Here is a 12,847-nt window from a genome sequence, read left to right as displayed (position 1 = left end):
TGTTGTGGTTATGACCTCATCTATGACAAGGGGTTCTACATCAAAGAACATCTGAGGTTATGAATGCTTGTGTTTCAAAACCTCAGTTCATATCCAAGCAACTCTTCGAACCTCAACATTGTTTCTCGCAAGGATTTTCAGGATGGCAGAGATGTTGGTTGGCATGTTTTTTCCCCTGGGTTTTGGCCTTGGATATTTAGTTACCACCGGTATGAAGAGAGTTTTTGACAAACTACTTCCTGGCAGCGATTTGGAACAAAGTAGTCCTCAGGATGAGAGCACTTTTTCTGAGTACGATGCATTTGACGCATTTCTAATCAATCCTTCTCCAACTGAGAAGCAAACCTCCCCGGCTGGGGAGGTCGACAAAAGTAGCTCTCAGGATGAGAGCACTTTTTCTGAATACGATGCATTTGATGCATTTCTTTTCAATCCTTCTACAACTGAGAAGCAAACTTCCCCGGCTGGGGAGGTTTGCTTCACTGAATACGATGTTTATGAGTCTTATATTTCTTATCCTTCTCCAACTGAGAAGCAAACCTCCCCGGCTGGGGAGGTTTGCTTCACTGAATACGATGTTTATGAGTCTCATCTTTTTGATCCTTCCCCAGTTGGGAAGCAAACCTCCCCGGCTGGGGAGCTTTGCTTTGAAACAGAGACAGTTGAGTCTGAAAGCTCAGCTTCTGCTATGAAGAAGACGGCATTTGAAGAAAGTATCCACGAAGAGAGCGCCGTCCAGACCACAGTTATAAGGAACGATTTCTCTAATCTTCCCAAAGATCAAACTTCTGTGGCTACAGAAGTTTGCTTTGAAACAGAGACAGTTGAGTCTGAAACCTGTGTTGCTTTAAAGAAGAAGACATTTGAAGAAAGTACCCATGAAGAGAGCGCTGACCAAGGGAACGATTTCTCCAATCTCTCAATAGAACCAGCTTCCCCGGCTGGGGTTGCTTGCTCTGTAGATGAGAAAGTTCTCTCAGAAACAACAGATGTCGTAAAGAACCAAGTCCGCAAAAATGAAGAAAGTGACATTGGCCATTTTTGTACATTTTCCAACGCTTCAAAAAATGGTTGGATTAACGCCAGTTTACAAGGAATTCTGAACTTGAATTTTACCAGAAAGTGCCTTTCTCAGAATCCCCAGAAGTTTTTTGAATCGTCATCAGCCACACCGTTATGTGCCAGTCTCATCTCTACAGCCGTTCACAATCCGGGGAAATATTTTTCCCCACTGGAAATGTCCCGAGTTCAGGTGGAACTGAGAGAAAGTGAACTGTCGTCTGACTTGGGTAAAGACTATCAAACTTCAAACTTACTGGAAGCTATTTTAGACTGGCTAAATTCAAGTGACAGAAACATGGATATGCTGATGAACAGTGAGAAGACCTGCGTAAAGTGTAAGGGAGATTTCCTAGACCTCTTGAACAGCAGTCCCCTTGTTATTCTGCCTGCACTTCCTTTCAGCAACATCGCCTCTCTGTTTAGGTTTTGGATGGATAACAGTAGGGAAACTCACTGTTCAAACTGCAAGTCAGTCTTTAAGAGGAAACACTTCCTAAGTAACAATGAAGCGATAGTCTTGTTCCTGCGACAGTCGGCCAGGTCTTGGAGTCCAAGAGTGATTCCAAATGCAACACTTGACGTGCCTGGACAAAGTGGAAATCAGCTGTACCATCTTTCCTCAATCATCTGTTGTGATCCTGAGCTGATCCACTTCCGCACCTACCTGATCCATGGACAACAGATATTCAAGGCTGATGACGACGGTGTTAGGCCTGCAGGTGGCGACGGCAAGCAAGATATTCATGAAAGGGGATTTGTCTACATTTATGAGAAGAAAACACCAAATGTGACGTCCTATCCTGCTCTCCCTCTCCAAAGCAGCCAGGCAGTTTTTCTACGGGAGCCAGAATCGTTAAAAGTTGCTGAAAACAAGACAGAAACCGTTTCTGAGGCTGGAGGGATCGTGAAAGAGACAGAAGATGTGTTTAGTCACCTAAAGAGTGTATGGGAATATATATATAATAATATATATAAATGGGAGTCGTTGTTGTTAGTTTTGTGTTTATTTTGCATTCTCATGGTTATTATTAGCTTTTGTGATTTTTTCATGTTTTTATTTTTTCTAATTTCTGTCTGTGGACTTACTTATGTGTCGGCAGCATCATGCCAAGCACTGGATGCTTAGCATTAAATTTAATTACAACTGGTGAAACGTATTTACCAGTTGTAATTAAATTTCCTGTTTCAGTTTAAAAATACTTTATTGATCACAAAGAAAATTAAATGTTCATCAAGATTCTTAACAGAGCCATTGAAGACAAGACAATCCCAAGACAATTGGATGAAGAGGATGGTCAAGATTGTCCCTAATGTTCTTGATCCTATGAAGAATCCTTCTCTACATGACCATCTACAGAGGTTTCCCAGAACAGAACCAGAACAGAACCAGTCTTCTTTACCAGGCTGTTGAGCGTTTTTAGGTCCCTGGCTCTGATGCTGCTGCCCCAACAGATGGCGCTCTCAACAAGACTTATAGAAGATCTGCAGCATGTTGAAGGACCTTAGCTTCCTCCAGAAGTCCAGTCGGCTCTGTCCTTCTCATAGACGCTTCCCTGTTGCGTCTCCAGTCCAGTCTGTGGTCCAGATGAACATCGAGGTGTTTATATTCCTCAACCACCTTCACTTCTTCTCCCATGATGGAAACAGGCTTTGATCTAATCCTGTTCCTCCTGAAATCAACAATCATCTCCTTTGTTGTTTCAGGTTCTTTCTCAGGCTTCCTCCATCAGTCCAACAAGATTTTGTGCAAATTTGATAATGAATTGGCAATGGAAGAAAATGTGAACTTGTTTATAATAACAATGATAACAAATAATAATATTAATATACCAATATTATTATATTAATACTAATATTAGTACTTATACATATATATTTAGTATTTATTACATAATATTAAATATATATATATATATAATTTAATGTACTACTATTTAGTACATTATATTACAAAATATTTAGTATTAAATACTAAATATTTAGTGTATATATATACTGTATATATATATATATATATATATATATATATATATATATACAGAGAGAGATCTACATCTATAGATATATCTATATATAGATATAGATAGATAGATCTATCTATATACATATATATCTATATAGATATATGTGATTCATCCATTTTATATATATATATATCCATATATATAGATATACAGATATACATACAGAGAGAGAGATCAAAATTTATAGATCTATAGATATAGATAGTATCTATATCTATAGATATACTATGTATAGATATAGATACTATCTATATCTATAATATATTATATGCTACATTAAAGCTCTTCTGTAGGGCTTGATTGATCATAATTATCTCTGTAACAATTTCGATCAATCTGTTTTATTAATAAGAGTTATTGGTAGACCCCAACAATCCTCGTTCCATTTACAGGTTCAGTGTCAGTCCCATTTTGTTGATCTTTTCCTACCATTTTAATTTTCTATTTACAGATAAAATTATTTTAGTTTCATTTATATTTTTGTCTGACAAAAAATAAGTAAATTATTCAATTTATTCGCAAGCAGAACAAAAACCAGAATAAAAATTTCGATATTTGTAACGTAATTCATCCTTAATATATAAAATAAATAATTTGGGTCCTAACACTCGACCTTGAAGGATACCAGAAGTGATGCCAAATAATTATAAGTTGCTGTCATTCAGGTAAACAGTTCCCTCGTTATTATATATCTCTTACCTACATTGAAAATTAATGCTTAGCATTCCTTTTTTCCATCTCATAATGATCTTTATAGAGAAGTTTATCTGCTTGACCTGAAACCATAGTGACTGTCACAGAGTAGATTATTTACAAATCTTTAAACATTTCTAGTTGGTTTACAGTTTATTGCATTTGTCCATTTCAGCTTCAGCTCGCCATCTAGTGGAGCAACAGAGCAACTGTTACCACTGATGCTTCACAAAAAGATTTCTACTTCATAATCTCAGTTTGAACATTTTTTGTTGGAGATTTTTGTGTCAAGATTTTTCTTTTTAAAAGCATATTTTCTACATAAACTAATCTAACATGCAATAACATCCATTTATTTTATGCGTGGGGCACTCTAGCTGGACGGAGAATAAGGCGAACCAACTGCCAGAAAGAGCTAACGGCTCCAATGTCTCTAACGGCAGTAACTGAAGTTCAGTCTTTATACTCGATAAACATTTTCCAGCTTAGAAGTTGGCTGATCAAACAGCAAATCTATTTACAAAAAGAGTTTGATTGCAGTTCGTATATAATACAGTTTGTATATAATACGTTAACTGTCTCAGTACGTCGAATCTCTCCCGCAAACCAACAGTGCTGCTGACCCGGTGGAGAAGGGTGGGACCCACAACGGCAGTCTGCATTCTGATTGGTTCATACACTTTGGGGACTATGCTTCCCATTGGCCAAGTAGACCACCAGCCTCCTTAACCTCCGTTTCTTAAAGAGGCATACCCACTTTATGTGGGTTACAGTTATATCCAGGTATTAAATACATGATTGGCCTTAGCGACTTGTTGCCACGGCCCTGAGAAGACGAACAATCATTGTTGGTGGCAGTCCTCGTTTGACCAGTTCATCTTTAATCTGCAGAGGAACACACAAGGCTCAGTTCAGATAAAATCAGTGGCACTTTATGAATTGATCTCAATTTGTGTTTGTGTCAATCTGAACTACACTAAGTTGTTTTTAATAAGTTATGATTTGATTCTGCTCAAATTTAAAACAAGACATTTTAAAATCACCTTAGCAAGAGACAAAACAGGCAGCAGAATAAACGTCATCAGGTAAATGATTCAAATTAGATCATGATGAGCTTTAGAGTTCATGAAGTTACTGACCTGTTTCACAATGGTCTCATGATCATTTTCCAGTGACAAACTGGTGGAGATCTTGCCATTCAGAGCCACAACATAATCTAGAAGGAAAGAGATATTTTTATTCAGAACAGAACAGAAAATGAAAACCAGTTTTATTTCTATTTTCAGCATTATGGTGGACAAAACATGAACTTTAGCCAGACTTACACGGCCCTGAAGCAGGTGTTGAATTTGTAGGTGGGGGTGTTGGTTTAGCTGTAATCGCAGTTGGGGGTTTTGTTGTTGTAGTAGGTATAGAGATTTAAGCGATAAAACCAGCTGACCAACTCTTCTGGAGCTCTGCTGCGGTTGCTAGATGTGGGTCAATGCCTGCTGATTTGTGACATTTGAAACAGTTCATTTTCCAGGCACCAAAAAACTTAAATTTACTTATGAAGAAAACTATCTGGGTAGATTTAATTAAGCTCTTTGGCTGTTACATGCTAAATGTGAATTTGATATAGTAAATCCACTTTAAATATTACACAACACAGAGCAGATATGGCAGGAGATTTGACTGTAGGGCATAAAGGACAGAAAGACAAAGAAATAAATAAAAACATCTAGAATGTAGCAGAATTACCTCAGAGCTGGGAGGATGGTTGTCTGCGGTGATGTGTTGGCTTTGCTGATGTCAGATCGGATCCTTAGTTCAACATTAGTCACAGCTTTCCAGTTCATGATATTCTGTATGTTACTTAGCCAGTTTCCACTTGCAAATCTACAATGAAAGTTTTTGTCATAACTAAGTTAACAACCGTTGAGATGAGATATTTCTACTGTGGCTCGTTTTCACTTCTCGTCTCTCCAGGTCTGTAGATGCCGAAACGTAAAAGTGAAACCCAGACAACAATCACAGATCAATCAATATTTTATTCAATCAATCAAAAGCATAAAATCACACCAACATCCCAACATGATCATTGATTATCACAAATAAAAGGAAATATGAATCACCTAGATAAAGATATAGAGACGTGTCTTCAGAGAGCACCGTGTCTCACCCAGTGATCTGACTGACTGTTGTAGCTCACATACATTTATACCTCGCTGTGTCCAGGTGGGTTTTCTACCTGGGCCGTCCTGACGTCGGCAGTCAGGAGATGGACGCTCTCCTTCATGATGATTTTCCACCCAGAGATAATCCAGGTGTTATTTTGAACAAAATATTCTTCTCAATGACGTGGGACTGAGTTTATCAGTAAACTGGAGCGTTCCACTAAGTTGTCCTCTCTACCATCCTAAGCAACCTCAGACTGGTTTCTGAGACCACACAGCGCTCTCCTTGACCCCTCGATGACCCCTTGATGACCCCACATGTCAGAGTTAAACAGAAGTTTGATTACAAAGAATTAATACACATACCAGATAATGTTCATTAAGAAAATTGAATAACATAATCAGTTTAAGATCAATACAAACTTAAAAAATTAAATGAATGAAAACCTTCCTAATTTAACTACAACTGATTAACCCATAAATGAAAGACTAAGTACTGTGTAACATCACTTACAAATCACTCAAATCAAACTTGTATTCCCAAACTAACTAAAACAACCATAAGTCCCCAGATTTATTAAAACGTACAAGAAGTAAAAATAGATAAACCCAGTAATATTCCTCTGCTTGGATCAGATTCATTTTCATTGTTAGCCACTAGGGGGCGGTTAGTTATTAACCTTCACTGAACCGTCGCTCAGCAGGCGGACCTTTATGTCTGGAGGCAGCCCTCGTCTGATCAGTTCATCTTTAATCTGCAGAAGAAAACATGAGATGAATGTGAGATACAGTCAGTGGTGAATTATAAAATATACTGAACAGAATCTGATTAACATTAAAAACAAAAACAGCAGAATTTAACTGCATCACTGCAGGTGATCACTTTGGGTTTGATTTGACATTTGAGTGAAATGGGTTTGGATTAAACTCAGGTTGTGATGGTTTGTGTTAAAGTCCAGAACATCACTGACCGCTTTCTCAATTTTATCTTTATTGTCTTTCAGTGACAGCGTAGTCGAGATCTTCAGCTCCAGAACCGTAAGACGAGCTGGAAGAACAAGAGATCAACATGGTATAAAGAACTACTTCCTGTTACTTTCACTCCTGTTTTCATCCTACTTACATGTTTTAGGAGGAGGACTTGGAGTCGCAATGAAAGGTGCTGGGAAAACAGCAGCAGAAACATCATGAGTTCAGGAAATAAAAAATAAGATCAATGATCAAACAGAAAGAAATGACTCACTGTTTCCAACCCTCACAATGACACATCGAAGCTCAGACTGGTAGATAGAACTGGAGGCACTGGGGAGATAATTTAGCACCAAACTTTAATGTTAAACTCTTTTTGAAATGGCTGTTAAATAATGTTATAAGTAACATATCATGCAAAATCTTTTTTTAGTCCTTAAATACTTGTTTTATGAGTAGTTTGAGTATCTAGAGTGTAAAATAATTAAATTTATTCTCTCCTGGTGCTGTGTAGATATCTTTATATTTGTTTATGGTTTTATTTTTCAGTGTGTTAGTTTTTCTTTATTGCCTTTAACATTTTCTTGGCTATGATTTCACCACATTTGCTGTGGAACTGCTGAACAAGGTCATGACTTCCAGCCAATCAGTTCTATGAATCTGACTTTTTTTTCCTTGCAGTGATTTTATAGTCCAAGTTCAGTTCTGCTGAAGTTGCAGGTAAACAAGTCAAATTGTTTGGTTCTACAATTTATTAACAGAAGGTTTTTTACATCATTACTCATCATCTGGTTACACTTTTTTTTCTCAGTAATGTTCCCACATCAGATGAAAAAGTCCATTTGCGGGGAGCAGAGTGCTTCAGCAACATCTGCTGCTACAGAGGGATTTTCAGGAAGATTTTTCTGATTGAGGGTTAGTTCCTCCTCTACAGAAATGATGGACACAGCAAAGCAATGAGCTCCAAATAACACTAAAATGACAACAAAACTACTTTACAGATGAATTTTATGTTTTGATCATGATGTCCTGGTCATTGTTTTGCTAGTAGCATTGAGCCTTTTGCTTCTGTTAGCGCTGTGTGCTAGCTTTTAGCTCCCTCTTTGAGGATATAACTGTACTGCATGTTTTGGATGTAATTCTTTGGTTTGTTTTTGTCTTGAGAAAAACAAGATCCAAATGCATTCAGTGATGTTAGCTAACTCATGAATTATCTGGAGGTTTTGTTTACTTCATTCTCCTGCTCTGGATCAGACTCCGACTCCAACATGTATGGATGATGGATGATTGTTGACATTTTTAATAAACTTTGGGATTAAAAGTTTCTCTGCTGATAGATGATGTGTTGTTGCCGTCAAACTACAAAATGGCCGACCGGGGCGTAGTGGAGCCCTCTGTGACCTGGAGGGGGGCGGGGCTTGAAATGTCTCATTTACATTTAAAAATATTGCAGCAGCAAAACGAGTTGCTCTAAAACCTCAGAACAGGAGTAAACAAAGGGTCTGTGAAGCTGCAATAACCAGGAATTCAGAATAAAACATTGCAGTTCTGTTTTATATGAACCATAAATGAATAGTTTATTTAAAACCATTTGTCCACTTTAAACCTAATGTATTTTTGCATCTCCAAGAAGTGATTTTAGTTATTTAGCCAAACCAAAAATTACTTTGTATCATTAAGGATGGCAATTATTTTTTACTTTTGTACATAAGTACATTTCAAAACCTGTATGAGAACATTTGAAACTTCTGATGAGATCAGATACTGACGTTGCCTGGGCAACAAAACAGATGGGATGGCTTTCATTATCATCATTTTGACTGACAGACGGCGTCCATCTCAGGGTGAAATATCCTGAACCAGATGAATTCTTGATCATGTTGATCGGTCCGCTGAACAGGAGCTCAGTGATCCTTTAACACACAGGAAACACAAAATGCCCTCAAAAACCCTTACAAACTATATTCAAATTGTGATTTTTTTCCATGAGTTATGTCAACTTACCTCTGATTAGAAACAATATTTATTTTCTACTCACACAGACTGAGTCGCCTCTGCTCTGATGTTGATTTCTATCGTCTCATTAACGTTTATGAAGAACTGAGCTCCATGTTCAGGAGTTGGAGGCAGAAATCTGGGCAGATATTCACCTGCTGTGCAGGACGGAGCTGCAGGATCCACTGGAGCAATGCAGGGAAAAATAATTCAGATAAACTAAAGAAACATATTAAAAATTGTTTGTCTAGATGAACAAGTGGGCAGTTAGTTTAAAAAATAAATGTTGTAAATTTACACTTTGGTCATATAATCCGTCTTGATAATAGGTGATCTTCTGTATCTGGTATTTAAAAGCCCAATGTCCTTTAATAATCTTTAGTTATTGATCATCTTTAAACAGACAATTATTGAATATTAAATGTATTTGCACCAGTGTTTCTCTTTGTGAGGTAAAACAAGCTGATTGTAACAATAAATCAAACCTTTGAAAACAAACTGGACAGGGATTTGGCTCATGAAGCTGCTGGGGCTCCATGAATAATTTGTACCACCGTAATGGGTCAGAATGATGGTCTGTCTGGGAAAATCCTCCATTACCAGCTGAACTGCATATGAATCTTCATAACTGCTGCTAGTTGGACTGAATGATAGACAACAAGACTGGAAGAAGACAGAGAGAGAAAGATTAACAATGTTATATTTAATGTTCTCTGTTCTGGATTTATGTTGTTTTTGTTCATCCATCCATCCATTTTCTGTTCACCCTTGTCCCTAATGAGGTCGGGAGGGCTGCCAGTGTCTATCTCCAGCTACGTTCCGGGCGAGAGGCGGGGTACACCCTGGACAGGTGGCCAGTCTGTCGCAGGGCAACACAGAGACATACAGGACAAACAACCATGCACACACACACTCACACTCACACCTATGGAGAATTTAGAGAGACCAATTAATCTGACAGTCATGTTTTTGGACTGTGGGAGGAAGCAGGAGTACCCGGAGAGAACCAACGCATGCACAGGGAGAACATACAAACTCCATGCAGAAAGACCCCGGGCCGGGAATCGAACCCAGGACCTTCTTGCTGCAAGGCAACAGTGCTACCAACTGTGCCACTGTGCAGCCTGTTTTTGTACATACCAACAATATTTGTTTTTATTTAAAAAGTTTCAGAGTAATTTTTCATCTTTAGTCATTTATAGTTAGTTAAATAATCAGTAAATTCTGTTTTTATTACTTGTAAATATTTTCTATTTATATATTTTCTATTGCATTATTGTAACCTGACACCAACATTTATTACTCACTGATGAGAGACTGAGGACAGACGGTGCTGTGCAGGTGGAGCATTCATAGATACTGGGATTGGATCCATGTCTGCATTCAACATGATCCCCATCAGGGTCAAAGGTCAACAAGTTGATATTCCTCTGACAGTTTGAGGGAACTCTGAGAAAAACAGAGAACAAACAATCAGCTCTAATTATTTTATTTACATGATGAATCTTCAGTATCTTGACTGATTTGTATTTCAGTGTTTTTATTCCAGTATGTTTCAGTTTATTTTGCTCCATTTATCTCTTTGGTCTCTTTTAAAGATACAATCAATTCACAGCATTTGGATATTATTTGGAAACTTTTTCTAATTATCAAAGCTTTATTGTCAGGCTTTACAAGAAAAATGTTTCAAATATTAACAGAATCAAACTATTCTTCATGTTCAACTAAAGACACCAAAAGTTTCAGGTATTTATTTTCATGATGTAAAAACTGAATTACCTCATAAGAGGGAGGATCGCTGTCTGTGGTGATGAATTCGGTCTGTTGATGTCGGATCGTTTTCTCAGCTCATATGTCGTCTTAAATCGCAAAGCTGAAACACTGTTTCTGTTGTTTATCCAGGTTCTACTATCCCACCTTTAATAGAAGATATTGGGAAGATTTCTGATGTTACTCAGAGTTTCTAAAACACAGAAAACTTTACAGAACAGAAAACCAGAAAACTGACAAGAGAGTTAATTCAGTAGGAATTTTACATTTAGTTACTTCTTGGCAACAACTGAAAAATGTTAGATATTTTTGTATGATGTTGAGATTCAGTTACCAGTTCCAGTAATATTCGAAACTCCAACTAGTGATCTTGTCAGTGTACTCTTTCAGACACCATTCACCGCTGCTTTCATCAATCTTCTTAGTGCAGCACCACCATGACTCAATCTCTCCACATGAGGTGAAGCTCAACTTAAAGCGACGCACAACCTGCAGATTTAAAGTGAAGAGGTGTTAAATACAAAACAATTTAGAATATAATAAAAATACAAAAAGGGCATGAAAGAAACTTCAGAAAATCTGAACTTACTGTAAAACTGCTTCCTTGTACATCTTTAGAGGTGTGAGATAACACAGTACCAGTATAACCAGCTTCTGTCCATCTGACCATCATCATCATCACCAGCAGCACAGAGAGAAACATGATGAACGAATCGGTTCTGCTAAACAAAGATCGGATCATCAGAAACAGGCGACTTTATACAGTCACTCCTTATTCACTCTGTTTACTGTTGGAAACATGAAAAAATCTTTTTATGGACTCTATTTACATAATGAACCAGGAAATGTCAGAAACCTGATTCATAACCATCAGAAAAACATTTCCTAGAAGGTAAAATTTTACTTTGCAAACTGAAAAATACTAATTCTATTTTTGCTTCATCTCAATGTTTCTAAATCCTGCAGCACTATCAGGTTAATTATTTATCTCTCCTGGTCAGTTTTTGTGTCTCAGTGAATATTTAAGATGTTCACAGATCAAAGCTGATCACTACCAGTTCATCACTGGTTTCACCAGATACAAACTTTAATAGCTGCAGACCAGAAGTTTATCTCTGCAGTTTACACTAATAATATCTGACATATAATCCATGTTATGGTTTTTCTTTGCTTGTTTTTTATATCAATTTTTCCAGATGAATTTTAAACTGTTACTTAGTTTGGTGGAAAACCTTCTGCAGTCAATGTTTAACTATGAATCTGTAAATGATCAATATTAATTATATTTATGTATTTAATTTGCTCTTCTGTCTGCTGATTATATAACTCAGTAATTTTAGTCCTTTTTCCTTTTTTCTCCAGACATTTCAATGAACTCTGTGTTCTACACGTCTATGAAACATGGAAAAGTAGAACAACATCATGCAAATTGTTATTTTGCATAATACTTATAAATATACGCTTCCTTGTTTCTTTACCTATTTTTACAGCTGTGTGGAAATCACCTAACTGATGTCCTTTACTTCCATTTTATGTCCTCAGCTGAAAGTCTCTTCTCCTCATTTACTATGTTGAAGTTTGAAAATGTTATTTAGGTTTGAAGAGTTTAAATGTGTCTTTCATTCTTTATCTCTGTAATATGAAGAAATCATTTTGTCTACCTGTTACGACTGGCTCAAGGTCATAACAAAAACTGGAGACCAAGCAGTGGTTACGGTGTAGAAAATGAATATTTATTAAAAACTACAATGATTGTGAATGTCAGTGGCGTAAAGGAAATGCTTGGATGTGTTGGACGTGTTGAGGTGCAAAAACAAAGACAAACTGAAATGTGCCAGAGGAAGGGAGCTGAGGCCTGGCAGCAGGAGGCAGAGTGGACGCCGGAGGCGACCCAGAAGGTGGAGACGACCAGGTTAAATGTTCTGAGCTCCAGATTAGCAGATCAGCTAAACATGTAAAGGAGAAGCACAAGACAGACACCAAAAACACCTGGAACCAGTTCATGAGGCCCAGGCCCATAACACTAACCTTCAACCACAGTCGGGAAGTAACTACTTACATTTACATAAGTACCTGTTTTGAAAACATGTACTTTTAGGAGTATTTTTACTACGTTGTACTTTTTACTTTTATGTGAGTAATTTTATTATGAAGTATTTCTACTTTTGAGTAACATTT

At 37.3% G+C, this 12,847-nt stretch overlaps 1 protein-coding gene across 8 annotated transcripts in view; it reads right to left on the bottom strand.

Annotated features, from left to right (window-relative positions):
* Positions 1-11,887, bottom strand: part of LOC114157948 (uncharacterized threonine-rich GPI-anchored glycoprotein PJ4664.02-like) — a 43,041-nt gene extending 31,154 nt beyond the window's left edge. For 2 of the 8 annotated variants that reach the window (XM_028039215.1, XM_028039219.1), the window contains exon 1: positions 4,350-4,495. In XM_028039215.1, the coding sequence (XP_027895016.1) occupies positions 4,350-4,480 (131 nt within the window). In that variant the 5' untranslated portion in view covers positions 4,481-4,495. Of the gene's footprint in view, positions 1-2,410; positions 2,414-4,349; positions 4,514-5,789; positions 6,691-6,906; positions 6,984-7,058; positions 7,098-7,178; positions 7,238-8,673; positions 8,818-8,942; positions 9,085-9,384; positions 9,563-10,206; positions 10,349-10,678; positions 10,817-11,003; positions 11,159-11,258 lie in introns of those variants that run through there. The other 6 variants (XM_028039222.1, XM_028039223.1, XM_028039218.1 and 3 more) reach the window with 6 other exon arrangements.
* Between the last annotated feature and the right edge of the window lie 960 nt (positions 11,888-12,847).

This window comes from Xiphophorus couchianus, chromosome 14 (assembly GCF_001444195.1).
Source record: "Xiphophorus couchianus chromosome 14, X_couchianus-1.0, whole genome shotgun sequence".
NCBI lineage: Eukaryota > Metazoa > Chordata > Actinopteri > Cyprinodontiformes > Poeciliidae > Xiphophorus > Xiphophorus couchianus.
This window is presented reverse-complemented; position numbering and strand designations above follow the sequence as displayed.